The sequence below is a fragment of the Ichthyophthirius multifiliis genome (assembly GCF_000220395.1).
Source record: "Ichthyophthirius multifiliis unplaced genomic scaffold scaff_1120509250944, whole genome shotgun sequence".
Classification (NCBI taxonomy): Eukaryota; Ciliophora; class Oligohymenophorea; order Hymenostomatida; genus Ichthyophthirius; species Ichthyophthirius multifiliis.
This window is the reverse complement of record NW_004086352.1, coordinates 60,281-78,887: the sequence shown is the minus strand read 5'-3', so window position 1 is coordinate 78,887 and position 18,607 is coordinate 60,281. Positions and strand designations below refer to the sequence as shown.

Here is an 18,607-nt window from a genome sequence, read left to right as displayed (position 1 = left end):
AGAATTCTATGATTGTTTAAATAGATATTTATGAGTAATTAAATATTTAGTAGAAATAATATTTATATATTTTTATTTATATATAATACAAATATATAAATTTTATATAATAATAAATATATATATTTATTATAAATATTATATATATTTTATTTTTTTTGATGATTTTATATTAATATTTTATATATATATTCTCTTGTATTTTATTATATTCATTTATAATTTAAAATATTATTTTTTTATATTTATAATTAATATTTTCCTATATAATTCTTTTTATATTTTACACTATTACTGCTTGAATTTAGTTTAGTTGTTTATTATCTTTAGCTTTCTAAATCTTATTCTGAAAATTCTTAAGTTTTGTTTAATTATAAATTTCTTACTTTTTTTTACACTAATGATTTGCTTGCATCTTATTATGAATATCTTTTATTTTGAAATGTATATTCAATCTTGCTTTTAACTGTTTCATATTTATATTCATTTTTTCTTTATTATAAATTATATTGAATTATATTTTCAATTTTTTATCTTTTACTTCGGTTTAGCATCATAACTTGCATTTGTAGATTGCACATTATGAGAAAAAATATCTTTTCATTTTAAATAAAATATACATTATAAAGTAAGCTTTATTGTTTTTCTATTTTTTACTAAATTTATTTTAAGAAGAATGTAATGAATTTTAGGTTATATTATAACTTTTGAAAAATTTTCTATCTATACTGGAGTTTAGATACATAGTAACTTTTTTTTTAAGTATTTATTATTTACATCCAAATTTGATTTATATTACATTTTACTTTTTCCATGCGTTTATATTGGAGAGACAGATTTTAATTCTTTTTAATATTCTTTTACGTATTCTCTTTAAAATTCTTTTTAAGGCTTATATTAACTTTCAATTTATATTCCAAAAATGCATTCTTAAGGGTCTAAAAATTCACATGGTAATGAGTTATTTTTATCATAAGGATATATAAATTAAACTTTATTATAGGCATTATTGCTTACTTATACATACCAGCAGAGTGGATTTAATCCTTTATTTTTTATATTTTTTTGTATTTATGATTTTATTTTTTAAAGTTTAAACCATTTTAGTTTTTTGGATATTCACTATTTTTTATATTTTCAAATATCTCTGGTAAATATTTTAAATGTTGAAAAAAGGAAGAATTGATTTTATTTAGACATATCTATTTTAAAATATTTTTTTTATTTTTAATTTATTTTAATTTCAATATATTTTTATAAATACTTTCCCATTTAAATTTAAAATCCCAATTAATTAACAAAAAATTTCCTAAATTAAATTATTTTCATATAAAATTTCACATAAAAACCTACAAGAAGTTTTTCTTAATTCTGTTTTTTTTTGTAAATTTTTATTAAAATATAAATATGGTGTGTATGTTTAAAAGCTTTAATATTATTATAATAATTTATAAATATAATACTGATATTTTTATCTTCTATATTTGATAATATTTTATTTAAATCATTTGTTGTTAAAGAATCAAATATTTCTTTTTAATGTATTTTATTTTGATGTATATGTCTTATAAAATTAATATATTAAAAAAAAAAAAAAATTAATTTATTTTTATAGGCTTATTACTCTATTAATTTTGACATAGATTCAATAAGCATTTCTTTCTCTGCATCACTCTAATTACTCATTTCTATGATATTAATCTAAAAATTATTTATTTAATGTTTTTTATGTATTAAATTTTTTTAAAATAAAATTTTAAAATATTTTTTGATTTAAATTTTTATTAAAATAAAAATATATTGAAAAATATATTGTATATATATAAATTAAAATTATAACAAAAAATATTAAATTAGTCAGTAATTTAATATCATAAATGGAAAATTAGCAAATATTTATTATAATTTATATTGAAAGATATTTAAAATAAATAATTAAGTTAATTTATATATATTTTAGCAAATAAATTATTTAATAATATAAAATAAAATGACAATATAAATTATATATGAATATATTTAATTTAAATTTATTAAATCTTTATTTTTTAAGTTTTTATAATAAAAAAAAATATTGATATATATTACTAATTATTAGTTATAGAAATAATTTTTTTCTACAAGTTATTTAAATTTTATATTCAAATTATAAATTAAAAGCATTATATGATATATATATATATATATATATATATATATATATATAATAATCATATATATATTCTATTATGCCTTTTTATTTTTGTAATGTCTATCAGTTATTAATCTCTTTTTAATTAATAATATATTTATTTTTTTTTTAAAACATTTTATAAAAAAATATTAACCATCTTATCTTTATTAGTTTAGAAAAATTTTATGGCATTAGCTTTTTTAAAATATTATGTAATTAATAAATAATTGAATATAAATTTATTATTAAAATTTTAATATAAATTAATATGTATTTTTACTTCAACTTAAAATATAGTTTAGATTTAAATTTAAAATATAAAGAAATATATATTATATTTAAAAATTATTAGTTTTATTTTCGTTTTTATAAAACAACTAATCTGTTTATAAATAAAAAATAATAAGATATGCAAATAAATAATTTATGTTTATTAATTTATTTTTATGATTTATATAATAAATCATAAAACTATAGTATATTTTTTTTATATAAAAAAAATTAAAAAATTAATTATAGATTTGATAATATGTTAATTTTTATTTTTACTCCAAATTTTTTATTACAACTCAATTTAAAAAAAAAAGAATAAGAAAGATTGAATATTCATTCTATTTTATCTTTATATTATTTAATTTATAAAAAAATACAGAAAATAAATATTTTTTTTATTTATATTTATTATATATTTCTTTATCAAAATATTACTAATAAATCGCCTTTTATGAATTTGAGGTTATTCCTATTTTTTTTTTTTAATTTAAGCATATAGAATACTAAAATTTAAATTAAATTTATAATATAATATAGGGTGAATAAATAAAAAATAAGGTAACTAAGATATATTATAATTAAAACTGAATATACCACTTATAGCATCATCATGAAAATTGCAAAGTATATTATGATATAGATAAATGAGCTCCATATGTAAGAATTAGTAATTAAGATTAGGTCAACAGGATATAAAGATTTAATATAGCATAATAATAGTATAAAATATGTATAATATTTTTAATAAAAACATATTAAAATAATAAATAAAAAATACTATCAATTTAAAAATAAAAAATAGAAAAAAAATTGACATAAATAAAAAAAAGATGATTAAAAAATGAATTAATAAATAAATAAGATAAGATAAAATACTAAATAAAAAAATATAAAATAAATATATAAATAAAAATAAATATAATAATTAATAATATTAATAATAATAATAATAATAATAATAATAATTATAATAATAATAATAATAATATATATACATATATATATATATATTATTATATTTATTTATATAAATATTTATGTATAATAATATTTATTTATTTACATTTATTATTATTATTTTTTCTAAAAAATATTTTTTATAATTATTATTATAGATTTTTTTAATCGAAATTAATTATAATTATTTTATTTTTATATCTGTTTTACAAAATTTTTATCTTTTTAAAGAATTTTATTTTATCTTTTTAATTTATAAAAATTATTAAACATAATGAATTCAATAAAATTTATTTTAATAATATTAACTATAGGAATTTCCACTATTATTTTATTACTAAGTGCAAGATTAAAGAAGATCATCATTTTTATCTAAATAATAGCTGTCATCTTATTACATAATTTATTCTAGAGTAATAGAATATTTATAGATTCCTTGCTAATTGAATTCTGTTTAATCCGAATTAAAAGTCTTAATAGTTTGATTTGTTTATTATCTTAAATTATTGTTTTTATTTTTTTATCTTAAATCTAATTTCATATGTAATATTTCCTCTTCTTCATCTACTTGTTCATTATTTTGATAATCTGTAATATTATTTTAACTTTAATCTTTTTTACTTTTCTAAACTTAATTGATAATATATTATGACGAATAATTATTTTTTCCTTATTATGTTCTTGTATTTTTATTATTTTTCTGCAGATTATTTTCTAATTAATAATTGTTGAGTTTTTATATTTTTTTTTTTCCTTATTTACATATAATTATTTATCTATATATTAATTATATTTATTTTTTTCTGTTTCACTGCTTTGGCTTTAATTGTTTTTATGTTATTTTAAAGGAACTTATATATAATTTGTTATTTCTATTTGTTTTTTTGTTTTTTTATTTTTATCTCTTGAACTACTTCTGCTTATTCTCAAACTCTTTTAAGTTTCTGGAGGTGAGTCTACGATTTCGATTATTTTTCTTGGAACATTATTTCTAGAACTATTTATTTTTTCCTTTTAATTATTATAATATGTTGAGTTTTATGAAGTATTTTAATCCTTTAATATACTATTTGTATTTTAATATTTTTTTAAAATGGATTAGCAACTTTAAGTATTTAGATTTTTAAAATTTTGCTAAGCAAAAGGACTTTAATTTTAATTATATGAAGGCTTTTCATTGTAAAATGGATTTTATATAGGTTTTGTCAATACAGTTTATTATTTTATTTCTTAAATTGCTTTCTCCGGTTATTTGCAAGATTAACTAGGTGTTTTAAAAAGTTTATTTTATTTTTTGGTTTCTATAATTGACTATTCTTAATCACTTTCCTAATTATTACTAGAGCTTTAAGACTCATATGTCTAATTTTTAATTATTTTATATTATAAATGATGAGGATTTTATACTGATTTTATTATTGATTTTTTATAGAGTTCTGTTTTATCCTTATTTTCTATAATTATTTAATTTTCTAAATTTATTGCTTAGTTGTCTGTTTTATTTTAATTTATTTAAATTATTGGTACATTTTTTTTATTGCATATATTTAGAACATTTGACATATTTTGTGCATCTTTATTAATTTTTTATACTTAGGATAGGCTTTGATAATTAATCTAATTTTATATATTTAATGGATACTATTATTAAATTTAAATTTCTGTACAATTCGCATTATTTTGATTTTTTGTATATGCCTATATTTGGCTTTATGGCACATTCGAAATTTAATCTTATATTTTTGGTTTAGAAGGTGTATTTAATTTATTTTAGCTAAATATTTTGTTATATTAATGTGTATTATGTATGTATTTTTTATTCTAATTTTATTGTAAGTTTTAATTCTATATTATTGGAATTTAGTTAAAATATTTAATTTCGTTTTGATTTTAATTTTAAAAACTATTTAGATAATTAATATCTGATTTTGATTATTTTTTATATTATCTTTCATTTTTAAATTATTATTCTATTTTAAATTGAGGAGAATATTCTTATTCTTAGTTTGAATTTTTTTTATCCAATAAATTGTTATATACAGTTTATTTTTAGTTTTATTCTGAAGTATTTATAATTTATGGCTAAATATGCTTTTAATTGTTGCTATTTATTATTTCAGTAGTTATTTAACTTGTATTTTCTTATTTATTAGCTTCATAAAGACAATAAATTGGTTTTTATTCAACAACAGGATATTATTGATATGATTAAAATTATTCATATTTATTCTACTATTACTTTAGCTAGCTAGAGTTATTAGGATAACTTTCGTTTTATGTGATAGTATTATTCTATTTTTATAATTATATTAATCTTTCATATTCTCTCAAACTCATTTAATTTTATTATGGTTAGTCAGTTTATTCATCTTCATAATTTTTACTTTTAATATTTTCATCTTCATAATCTGAGTTTTCACTATTTGAAAGAATTTCTATTTTATTAATTTAAACTCTTAATTTATTGTAAGTAGGAATAAAATCAGTTTTATAAGGAGAGTTATGTTTTATTGAATTACTATTATGACATTAAATATTATTTAAATTATTAAATTATGATTTATCTATATTGGATATATTATTTTATGAACGAGTATAAGTACTATTTGTGTTGCTAACTAAGGGCTATATATTATTTTAATTGTTTATATAGTATTATACTTCTGTATTTGATAAAGGACATTAAGAAAATATTTTTTAGCATTTTTATTATTTTGAATTAAAATAAGAATTATAATTTTAGTCTATAGATTAATGTAGATTTTTATCCATTTAATATCTCTATCTTTCAGAAATTAATGTATTTGGAGTTTCTATAGGTTATTATACTTAAATTTATAATTATGAATTCGGATTAGGATTTTATTTTAAAGGAATTATATCTTATATCAATTTATAAAATGATTTTTAAGAATTTTAATTTTATTTTTGAAGATTTTCAATATTAAATTTTTCTTAAATTATCGTGGGTAATATTTTAGTTTATTAAAAAAATTGTTATTAATTTTCAATTTCTTTATCATTTACAATAACTATTTCTTTTTCATATTCTTTAAATTATACTTTATCTTTTTATTCTTCTTATATATATTATAATTATTATTATTATATTTATTATTATTATTATTATTATTATTATTATATTATTATTATTATTATTATTATTTATATTAATTTTAATTATTAACTTAATTTTTTTAACTTTTTTATTCTTAATTGTTTTTTTCCTGCTTAAAAGTTGGTCTGCTGAAAAATAAAATACTATTTATTTCTTAAGAACGTTCGAATTAATTATTTTAATTTATCTGAACTATCCTAAATATTATAATTTTTTATTTTATACCGTTATTTTTTTTTTTTATTTTAAATAAAAATACCTAGATAAAGAGGAATAAAATATATTTTTTTTTTTAATATCTTCTTAAAATGGAAATTTGTCTTTATAATTCAATTTAATGCATTATTCTTATAACATTATATTTTTAGTTAAACCTTTTATATTTCTTATATTATCTTAAGATTCTTTAAATTAAAATTTGCTATTTTACGTTACCATAGTTGTTAGCCCAACAACAGTATTTAAAAAATTACTTCCTTCATATTCAACTTAAATTAATTAATAATATATGCAAAAATTTTAACTTTGATTAATTTGCTCTATTTTTTCTTCATTTTCTATTTTTATTCTTCTATTTTGAAAAAAGCTTTGAGTTATCTTATCTACCCTGAATTAAAATTTCGTATTATTTAAATCCGGGGAAACATTTATTTAATTATGGTAGCTTTATTTTTATATTAATTGCTTATTTTCTAATAATTCTTTTTTCTTAAGACTGTATTTTGAGGATTATTTGTATGTTTTATTTGATAGATTTTCTTTTTAATATAAATTGTTGTTTTATTTTTAAGGAGTTATTGAACGAGATTAATAAAATTATTAGTTTGGACGATTTAGTTTTTTTGATTGTTCTTAACCCATTATTTTAAGAATATTCGTATATATTAAATAAATTATAATATTTATTCTTAAATAACTTTTTTTTATTTGTTATTTCGCTTATTTAAAAAAATATTTTATTTTTACATTAATATAGGTATTTTAAAAAAATTTATAAGTATTTGCAAAAATTAATAAATTCTTTTACAAATATTACATAAAATATATATATATTTGATGGGATATTTAAAATTTAATATAGGAATATAAATAAATGTATATTTTTAAGTTAATAAATATTTATTATCTAATTAATAAATTCTTATTCACTATTTTACATTAATTTTTATTTTTCCTTTTTTATTATAAATAAAAAAATATTATTATTTTAATTTTATTAATATTTACAATAAGAATTTTCATAAATTCTTGTTTTCTTCCATTTATTAAATAAATAATTTCCTATTTAAAATTAAATATATATAATAATCATTGATCCAATTAAAGTAATATAGGATATTCCGTTTTTCCATGTGATTCCTGGATATACTGGGTTGTATTTTAAACTATAAAAAAGATTAACCCCTCCATAAATTAAAGCAATAATATAAATAATAAATAAATGCCTTTTAACAAATTAAATATTATTTACAATAGCTTCAATCCATATGCATAAAAATATTCCTCCATGGGCTTATATATTTAAAAATACACTATATCCTTCAAAAGATAAGCTCCCTTAATTAGGAACTATAACTGCATAAAAAACTAATACTATAACTAACTATATACAAAATACAAATTCAAATAATATATGCTAAAATTTCCATAATCTTTAATTTTTATTTTCTTTAAAAATTGTAGAAATAGTAGCTAATATGAAATATAATTCTGATGATATAAGTCCCCACATAGTTAAATATATAAAATAACTATTAACATTATGTATAATTAGTGAATGCCAAGCTGCTATAGCAATGCAGTATGACGCCAATAAAAATCTTACAAATATTAACATTTTATTTGAAATTAAATGACTTTCCTATACGTGTTGAATTTACTACTATTCTGTCCAAAAATAATTATCTAATTTTGCTATAATTTTAAAAATGAACATATTTATTAATATTATCTTTAATTATTTTATATTTATATTTAATTATTTAATTTACAATAAATATAATTATAATATTTGAATTGATTTTTTATTCTTTTTAAATTATATTATTTTTGGACTTAATAGAAAATTATGATAAATAAAAAATTATTTGTGAAATATATTTTTAGTTACAAAAATATTTAATTTTTAAATAAATTTTACAAATTATAAATTATTAATTATTATATATAATAATAAATTTTTATTAATTTATAAATATATTTTATTATTTTTCTTAAAATATTAAATAAAAGAACAAAATTATGGGTTAATAATGCTGTTGTTATAGTTAAAATTAGTAAGCAAACTAAAAAAAAGATGGTAAACCAATCGACGAACTTTAAATATATACTAAATTAAAGCCAGCTCAAGTACGAAAGTCAATATTAAAAACTCAATTAAGTAATACATTAGGTTTAACAGAAGAAAAATAAATTAAAAAACAGCCAAAATTAGCTTAAAAAATTCAATCACGTGGTTTTTTGAATATTTTCTATGCTACAACAAGTGGAACAAGTAATCGTTTAGCAAATAATTTAATGCAAGAGTCAATTACAAATAATTATTCTCCAAAACTCATTCATATAAATGATTTTGAACCTTCTTAATTGTCAGAAATATCAATTCCTTCAATATTTTTTTTTTCTACTTATGGATAAGGAGGTCCAACAGCTGATGCAGAGAAATTTTTCGCTTGGTTATAAACTTAGTAGGATAGTAATATTCTCGGAAATCTTCATTATATAATTTTTGCGCTTGGAAATTCGACTTTTGAGAATTTTTGTGGAATGGGAGTAAAAACAGATAAGAAATTTTAAGAATTGGGTGCCAAAAGTATGTATATGTTAGGAAAAGGAGATGCATATAATGAAAAAACAAACGACGATTTCGAAAAATGGAAGGAAGATTTATGGAATGTGTTAAACTAAAAATACCAATTATAGGAAATCTCCATATAGTAATTATATGAATAAAATTCTCCTTATATAATTGAAAATAATAATGATTTAAGTGTAGTAAATATTGATGAAATAAAAATAAATAATGAAAATGAAAGTTTGTATGAAAATAAATTAAATGATTATTTCTAAGCCTAAAATTTACCGATTCTTAGTGTTTAATAATTCAATAATCGTTTAAATATATAATTAGATTTAAAAGATTCATCTTTTAAATATTAAACAGCGGGAAATTTAGTTGTTTTTCCTGAAAATGATATTAATTCAGTTAATTAATTTGCCGAAATGCTAAAACTTAATCTCGATTAAATATTTGTACTGAAAAAAAAGTAAGAAAATATAAAACTACCATTTCCAACTCCTATAAAAATAGTTACTTTTTTGCAAAAATTTTGTGATTTTAAAGGATCTATTAATAAATTACAAGTATAGGCATTAATAATGCATACAAAATATGAAAACGATTCAATTTTTTTATAAGATTGTATCAAAGATGCATAAAAATTTAACTCTTTTATAACAGAAAAAAAACACTCTTTATTTTCTTTGATTTCGTTTTATAAAATAAGCATTCCTTTTGAAATTCTTGTTTAGATTTCAACTAAGATATATCCTAGATATTATACTATTTCCTCTTCTAATTTAGCAGACAATTAATAGCTTTCTTTTTGTATTTCTTTGCATTCGTTTGCTAATTTTGATGGTTAAAATGTTATTGGATTGGCTTCAGCCTTCTTTTAATAAGCTAAAAAAGGAGATCTTATTAAATGTATGTTTAAAGAAAGTGTATTCAGTAAATATTTTTAGCTTGATAGTTATATTCCTTATGTATTTGTAGGGCCTGGAGCTGGTATTGCCCCTTTTAGAGCTTTTTTACTTGAAAAAGAATATCTTTAAAATTTTAAAGGCGATTGTTATGTGTACTTTGGCTGTAGAAATTAAGAAGATTTTATTTATAAAGAAGATTTAGAAAGGTTTAAAAATAAAGAAATTTGCAAAACCCTAAAAGTTGCATTTTCAAAAGAAAGAAACTAAGAATATGTATAAAATGCAATGAAAAATGATTTAGACATGTTAACTGAAATTCTTATTAACAAAAATGGGGTTTTATGTATTTGTGGAAGTAGCAAAATGGGTGAAGATATAAAAAATTTGATTGTTTAAATATTTTAAGAAAATGGTAAGATTATGCCTTATTAAGCATTTCTTAAAGTTTAAGAAATGTAGTCTTAAAATAAATTCTTAATGGAAGTATGGGGTTGATATACTTTAATAAATAATTTTTTTTAATGTCAATAATTTATTTTATTTTATTATATTTTATAAAATATTAATTTTTAAATTTATTAAAATATATATTATTATATTTAATTTTTTTTTTAATTTAGATAAATTCATATGAAAATATATTTTTTTATACTAAATCTTTTAACAATCTTTTGTTAATAGTTTATACGAATAACCTACGATTTTTCTTAGTTCAACATAACTAATATATATTAGAGATCAAATATTAACAGAGCAATTGATGTTGCAACCGAATTTTTTTCATAATTAATTAAAATAAAAGAATAATAAGAAATAATAGAAATACCTTTAAATTAATTATCATGTGGTACATATTAATTTACAGATGAGCAAAAAATGTAAGGTATTAAAAAAAAAATAAAAAATAAAAAAATATAAAAACAGGATTTGTTAATACAGATTTACATATATTTGTTACAAATATAATAAACAAAGAGAAAGATTCACATTTAATATACGTTAAAAGCTGTTTAAGGCGAAAAAAAACAGGGCGCCCATTATTGGCAATTCTAACACATAATCAAAACAATTTGCATGAAACTGAATTTAATACATTTGAATTTACAAATTATTTAAATCTTTTAATTCATAAAATGTTTTAGCTTCTACTTTTTGATAGTTAATATTTTCCTTATTTCATAAATCCTTAAACTAATGATTTTTACCCTGTTTACATGTATAAGAATGGAAATAATTTCCTCTCCTTTCCATCATTATTAAGATGGGGAAAATAATACTATAATTGCGATACTTTAGAAGGAATAAAAATAACTTAAGAAAACACCTGGGACAAACATTTTTTATATAATGATATAATGACATTAAGTAATTTTAATTATATGTGGTCATTGGAAAAAAATGAGGATGATTCTGAGCAAAGTATAATTTCCTACACTGTAGGAAAATATTGGGGAGGATAAAATAATGCATTAATAAAGGACTCTGGATGGTACTAATTAAATGAAATGGCGTTTGAAGATAACAATTAATGGGGAAAGGGAAAAGGATGTGATTTTATTGACTTAAATTGTGAACAATATAATCCTTAAAGTGAGTTTTGTACCATTCTAGAAAGTAGGTCCATTTCTTTCGATTATTAATCATGGGGTATATGTAAAAAAATAGATAACTCATCCTGTAATTTCTATATTCCTTATAGAAATACTTTATGTATTGATCCAGGAAACTAAGATCATAAAAGTAATCAGATCTTAATTAAGGAATTCGGGGTTAAATTCGGCTCTTAAAGTAAGGCTTTTAAATCTTCGCTTTATCCAATAAAATATCAATAATAAACTAACTCTTATATGTGTTATTTTGCCACTTGTATTGATAAAAAATATATTGAAATATCTATTGGTGGAAAATATAATTTTACATGTACTAGAGATAATTAAATAATTAAATCTCCTGAACCTTTCTACATATAAGGATTTTTTTAATGCCCTGATATCGAATAATTTTGTCAAAATATATATCCATGTGATAATTTTTGTTCTAAAAATGGTTTTTGTATAGGTTAAACATGCCATTGTTTAGATTAAATGAATGGTCCTGGTTGCTAATGTGAAAAAGGTACATTTTATAATGACGGGAAATGCTAAATTTGTCCTGAAAATTGTATTAAGTGTTCTGGTACAGATAAAATTTAATGCTTAAATTGCAATGAATAATATTATTTATAATAAGGAAATTGTTTTAAATGTTAGGTTGGTTGCAAAAAATGCATAAATGCTATAAGCTGTTAATTATGTTTGCCTCAATATGTTTTAAACTAAAGTATTTCATAATGTTAATTATGTCCTAAAAATTGTTTAACCTGTGATCAAAATAATTAATGTTTTGAATGTTAAGAAGGCTTTGGGATTAATTCAGAAAAATTATGTAATTTTATATGTGACACGAATTGCTTTACTTGTAAATAAAACCCTAATAGTTGTGTAAAATGCAAATAAAGTATGATTTTTCAAAACGATTATTGCACATGTAATGATGGATATTATCTTAATGAATATGGAGATTGTTAATAATGTTAGAATTTCTGTAAAACTTGTATTAATGCAATATAATGCCTCAGTTGTATAAATGGATATGTTTATTTTGAAAAAAATATGAAGTGTTTTGAATAATTCACATATTCTTATGGTGTTTTTCTTTTTATTAGTTTCTTTAATATTTTTATTTATTTTTCTAATTGAAATAAATTCAATAATAATTTATATATTTAATTATAAATTGTTTTTGTAATTTTTTGATTAGATTTTTTATTACTTAAACTAAATATTTTAATTAAATCAAAATAAACTATTTGCTTTAGTTTTTATAAAAAATAAAAGATTTATAAATGTAATGATTTTTAAAAAATTAAAGCAAACAAACAAAAAATATATTTATAATATATATAACTAATATATTTTCATATTTTTTTTTAAATCTTTTCTGTATTTTTTTTTTAAACTCAAAAAAAGACGTTTGTCCATTATTTTTTTTTTTTTTTTTTGATTGATTTTTAAAAAAAAAATACTGAAAAAACTAAATTAACAAATAATAAATAATATATATTATATTATAAATAAAAAAATCTAAAAATAAATAACCAATTTAAAAATAAGAGAAGATCATCTGCTGATTTTAAAACTGGTTTAGTATTTCGTTTTCATGGTAACTATAAAATCTAAAGTATTGCGCCCTTTTTTAAACAATAAAAAATAATATTTATATTATTTTTTATGACAGCTCAGATTTATAATGAACTCGAACCTTTTTAAAAAAAATCGAATTTTGAAATAAATATTTGCAAATCACCAATGGTCTTTGATATTACCTACTTAGTTTTTGAGGTTTGCATATTTCTTAGAAAGGTCATAGACAAGTAAATATTTTAATAAGTGATTTTGCGTTTTTGTGAATTTAACTTTCCTTTTAATATTTTTTAATAAATTGCCATATGATTTTCATCTATAAAAGGATCAATTCCAAAATTCATATATAAAGGTATAAGTTCTTCCCTCAATTGTTTTAGCAAAACCCAAAATATTTTTATTTTAAAAAACCATCATCTGTTATTAATAAATTCTCAAATTTTAAGTCTCTAAAAATCATATTTTTGGAAAGCAAATATTCAAACATTAATGCCACTTAAGCGACACAAAAACAATCATGATTCAGCTCTAAAGCACCAAAACTTTTTAAATATGAGAATAATTCTCCACCTGATATGAACTCTAAAATTAAATGTATATATCTACTATCTTAAAAAATCCACCCATATTAAATATAGATTGATGGCTCAAATTTAAAAGAATTTTGTTTCCGTTTATAATGTAATCTACTTATTTTAAAATGACAACTTTAAAGCAAAGTATTAATTTATGTTCTTTTTTAAAAAAAAAACTATTATTATACGAAAAGCCTTTTATTTTATTTTTTTAAAATAATTATATTCAAAAATATTTATGAAAAAATTTCTGTATCTATCACTAATGTTTAATATATATTTCGTAGTCTGAAAGTTTAATATTTTAGGTTTTTCCATTTTGAAAAAAGGTTTTTATTAATAAATTAATACAGATATATTTTTTTATTTAAATTTATTAAATAAATAAATAGTATAGATTTATTAAAATGTATGAAAATTAATAAATCATAAATATATAAATATATTTTTTACATAATATTTTTTTTTAAATTTCATATAATTAAATACTAAAATAATTTATATTTTAATTTAAAAAGACAAAATTATATTTAAAAAAATAATATTTAGTAAAAAAATATAATTTTATTTTTTATTAAAAAATAATCAAATAATAAAAGTACTAAATAAATAAACAAAAATTTTATTATATTTAAATATACTGCGTTTTATATTATATCTTAATAACCTTTTTCTTTTTTTGAGTTTTTTAAAAAAATTATAGTATAAATGTAAAAAAAAATGAAAAATTAATATTATATAACAACAACAAAAATACATAAAATTAATTGATTTTTAAAAAATAGTGAATATATAATTTATTAAATTAATTAAGTTGTGATTAAAAATAGGCAATTTCTGAATCTTCCTATAAAAAATTAAATTTGTTCAAAAATAAATATATTAATATAAAAATATATTTAAATAAATTATTTTCGTTTAATATCTAATTTTATCATAAAACAAAAACTTATTGCCAATTTTTATTTTAAGACGAACATAAATAACTTCATTTTTGATTTTTTATATTTTTGAAAGAATAAAATAAGATATTATAATACAAATTTATAAATCATTCGAATTTCAGTCAAAAGAATATTCATTTGGTAACTTTGATAGTTATTATTTATATAATTTATTTAAAAAATTCAATAATAAAATCTATAAAAAAGCAATATATTTTTTTTTATTTTTTTGAATTAATTATTAAAAACCATATCATAAAAATAGTTTAATTTTATTTAAGAAGCAAAGTTTAAAGATAAGAGGCTTCTAACGTTATATATATATTTTTTTATATTTAATAATTAATTAATTTGAATTTAAGATCCTCATAAATATATTTAAAATTTGATAAATATAATAAAATAAGACATGAAAAGAATATTTAGTAAATATAATATTTGGAATAAATAAAAATTATGATAAATCTAAAAACAAAAAAAATATAAAAAAATATTAATTAATTAAGAAATAATTTTTTAATTTATATAATTAGTATAAACATTAATAAAAAAAATTCATAAAAACCATGTTGGATTTTATTTGCAATCCTAACAAAACCAGTCATATTCAGGAATCTAATCATCTAATAGTTCATCATCACAATAAGTATGGCAAATATGAAATGCACAATTATCACAGACCATTAGCTTACTTTCATCCTAATCAGTTCCACATACGTAACATATTTCATCCTATATTTGACTTTATGATTCTTCATCATATTCTTATTATAAATTATTTTTTTATTCAACCTTAATTTATTTAATTTCATCAGAATTATAATTATGTTAATTTATTTAATCATAAGAAGTTCTGCATACTGGACATTAAGTATTAATCTTAGACCATTAGAGGATACAATCTATGCAAAATTCATGATTGCAAATTATTTTTCCAAAAACATTATCAGCTGGATATTGATAACATATAGGGCAACATGAGTAATTTTAATTAATGTCAAGCTTATCATCTGCTTAACTTTATAATTATTTGTTTTTATTTTTCACCAATTTACGATGTCTACTAGATTTCTTTTCCTCAATATCCATATTGAATAGATTTTAGTTTTAATTATTTATGTTTTCATATATTTTACTTTCCTAATTATTTTCTAAAAAAATGATTTTTTAATAACTGTTATTTTTCATATCTGACTAATCATCTAATATTTGTATTTTTGTTCTTTTTCTTTATTTAATTGAAGGAGTGGAACATAATATTTTATTTTATTCTTCTATTTCTTATTCTTCTCCAATTTTTTAGAAATCTAATTTTTATATTTATTTTTGTATTAACTAATTATTTTATTATTATACTTCTGGAATCATTTAATTATTAATTAAAATATTGGTTTTAAATTACATTATATTTCTGTGAATTACTTTCTAGTGATTAATAGTTAAATTAAGATTGAAAGTAGTTAATTGCACATTCATCTAAATTATTTATTTTCTATCTAGTCTTATTTTATTTGATCATTTATTTATTTTTTATGAAAAATTTTAAGCTTTTTTTTTATTTAATTTTATAAATTTAATTTTAAATATTTAAATTCCGCTAAAATTGAATTTTAAAATCGAATTTTTATAAATAATAGTAATTAATTAATAAAAAGTCTTTATCATAATAATATTTATTAATTATTTTCTAAAAATAATAATTGAATAATGCATCATTGATTTAAATTTATTAAATTAAAATAAAATATATTAAAATCAAAATAAATATAAATCTTTTTTAAGAAGTACAATTTTTATAAAATTTATGAGTTCTTAATCTTTAAATAACGATTCAGGAGATGAATAGAGTAAAAATTCTTCCCTTTATAAATTAGACTAAAACATAATACAAAAAATATTTGATAAATAATTTGGTATAAATAGTGTATATAAAATTGAGTTCGAAGATGAGAGCAAAAATGAAAATAAATATGATTAAAATTATATAATTTTTATGATATATAATTAATAATAATAATATGTTAAAATAAAAGTAATTAAAATAAATTTAATAATTAGACTTATTAATTATTTTATCAACAAAGTATATCCGAAAAAGCCATTAAGATAATACTAAAAATTATTTAAAGTTAGAAGATATGAATATTTATCCTATAAAAAATGTAAAAAATGATGAAATTAAATAACTAGAAAAACAATTAAATGACGAATTCAATTTTAAAAAATAATTAAAAGATTTAAGTGAAACAACCAAATTAGAACGCATGCTTGAAAAGGTAAAAAGCATTTTTAAAAAAATTAATTAAAAAAAGGTAAAACTTTTTTTTTAAAAAATAACTAAAAATTAAACTAATTAAAATTCATTTGTCCCTTATCCTGGAGGCTCGATCATAGCATGGAGTCCGAATGGAAATTTAGCGTTAATAAAAAATTTGAAAATTAAGTAATATATTCAAAAAGAAGATATTAAAATGATTGATAATGAATTAAAAAAAAACTAGCTTTAAGAAGCTATTTAAAAAGCCAGAAGAGATTCAAAACCATTAACTATAAATTATAATTAAAACGAATAATGTTATTTAATCACAGAAAATGAAGATACTGAAGAACAAGTATATAAACATAATTTTAATTAATAATAATAAGAAGATGACAATATAGATAGCCATGACTTTTTAAATTTTAAGTTTGAAACATAAAACCCACTTTCAGGTGTGTTAAAAACATCAACTTTTTTCACTAATAATTTTGATTACTCAAATAAAAATGTAATAGAAAGTAAAGTAAATATGACAAATATCAACTATTCACTTGAGAAAATACAAAAATTAAAAGATGACTAATATTATATAAAGTTTACTAAACTAATTGAATAACTATAATAAGACTAATAATAAAATAAAGAAAATGAAGATATTTTATCATTAATATATGTATAATTTTTTATATTTATTTTTTATTATTTTTAATTTTATAATTTAAAGATTTTTGATTTTGAAAAACAAATTCTAAAAAAAGAAAATAATTTTGTTTATTTTTTGTAATAGATGATTGAAAACGAAAAAAATAAAAATTCGCCTTATTTATAATATATTAAAACTATTTTTAAAGATATATATAGTAATTTAGTTTATGAAGATTCTAAAAGTATTATAAAATTAATTTTGAATAAATTAGAATGTGAAACACTATAAGAAACAGAAGATGTGAGTTGTATTGGAAACATATTAATTTAGCATTATTTTTAAGATTAGTTATTTAAAAATTCCGAAAAATATTTTATTATTTGCTTTCAATCAATTCTTTTAGAAAGCTTTATTTAATTTATTAGAATAAAAAATAATATTTTAAGTAATTTAGAATTATTAAAAAGTGTTTCTAAAAAAAATTAAAATTTCGAGTTTAAAAAGGATGAATTAGAATAGTTTTTAAAAAAATTTTCTATAGATACTTTTTCATTAAAATAATTTAAAAGAATTATGCTTGAAAATATTTAATTTAAATTTTTTATTTATAAATAAGATGAAGATGACTATGAAAATTTTTACTTAACCAAATAAGTAATAAAATACATTAATAAAAAAAATATAAATTAAAAAACAAAAAAAGTTGTCAGAGTAACCTTTATAAGAATAATAATAATCTTCTAATTTAATTTAATTTTCTAATACTTTGTAAAT

At 17.4% G+C, this 18,607-nt stretch overlaps 2 protein-coding genes across 2 annotated transcripts, besides 20 other annotated features; one reads left to right on the top strand and one right to left on the bottom strand. All coding sequences in view use genetic code 6, as the record gives it.

Moving 5' to 3' along the window:
- Positions 1-73: 73 nt before the first annotated feature.
- Positions 74-121: a microsatellite.
- Positions 122-806: 685 nt separating this feature from the next.
- IMG5_116480 (hypothetical protein) lies at positions 807-1,686 on the bottom strand (the record flags this gene model as incomplete). Its single annotated transcript, XM_004034615.1, has 5 exons — positions 807-1,046; positions 1,100-1,202; positions 1,265-1,371; positions 1,464-1,564; positions 1,625-1,686. Coding segments are annotated over 5 exons (613 nt in total), but the record flags the coding sequence as incomplete, so codon positions are not given.
- Positions 1,687-1,708: 22 nt separating this feature from the next.
- Positions 1,709-1,746: a microsatellite.
- Positions 1,716-1,795: a microsatellite.
- A 368-nt stretch (positions 1,796-2,163) lies between these two features.
- Positions 2,164-2,222: a microsatellite.
- A 1,059-nt stretch (positions 2,223-3,281) lies between these two features.
- Positions 3,282-3,371: a microsatellite.
- Positions 3,296-3,359: a microsatellite.
- Positions 3,301-3,343: a microsatellite.
- Positions 3,316-3,359: a microsatellite.
- Positions 3,352-3,434: a microsatellite.
- Positions 3,432-3,481: a microsatellite.
- Positions 3,433-3,490: a microsatellite.
- Positions 3,462-3,505: a microsatellite.
- A 2,986-nt stretch (positions 3,506-6,491) lies between these two features.
- Positions 6,492-6,589: a microsatellite.
- Positions 6,590-7,059: 470 nt separating this feature from the next.
- Positions 7,060-7,099: a microsatellite.
- A 510-nt stretch (positions 7,100-7,609) lies between these two features.
- Positions 7,610-7,660: a microsatellite.
- A 1,681-nt stretch (positions 7,661-9,341) lies between these two features.
- Positions 9,342-10,721, top strand: IMG5_116470 (nadph-cytochrome p450 reductase, putative; the record flags this gene model as incomplete). Its single annotated transcript, XM_004034614.1, has 2 exons — positions 9,342-9,942; positions 10,240-10,721. The coding sequence occupies 2 exons, from the start codon at positions 9,342-9,344 to the stop codon at positions 10,719-10,721; spliced, it is 1,083 nt and encodes a 360-aa protein (XP_004034662.1).
- A 46-nt stretch (positions 10,722-10,767) lies between these two features.
- Positions 10,768-10,808: a microsatellite.
- Positions 10,769-10,828: a microsatellite.
- A 5,655-nt stretch (positions 10,829-16,483) lies between these two features.
- Positions 16,484-16,518: a microsatellite.
- A 130-nt stretch (positions 16,519-16,648) lies between these two features.
- Positions 16,649-16,696: a microsatellite.
- Positions 16,661-16,690: a microsatellite.
- Positions 16,697-18,607: the final 1,911 nt, after the last annotated feature.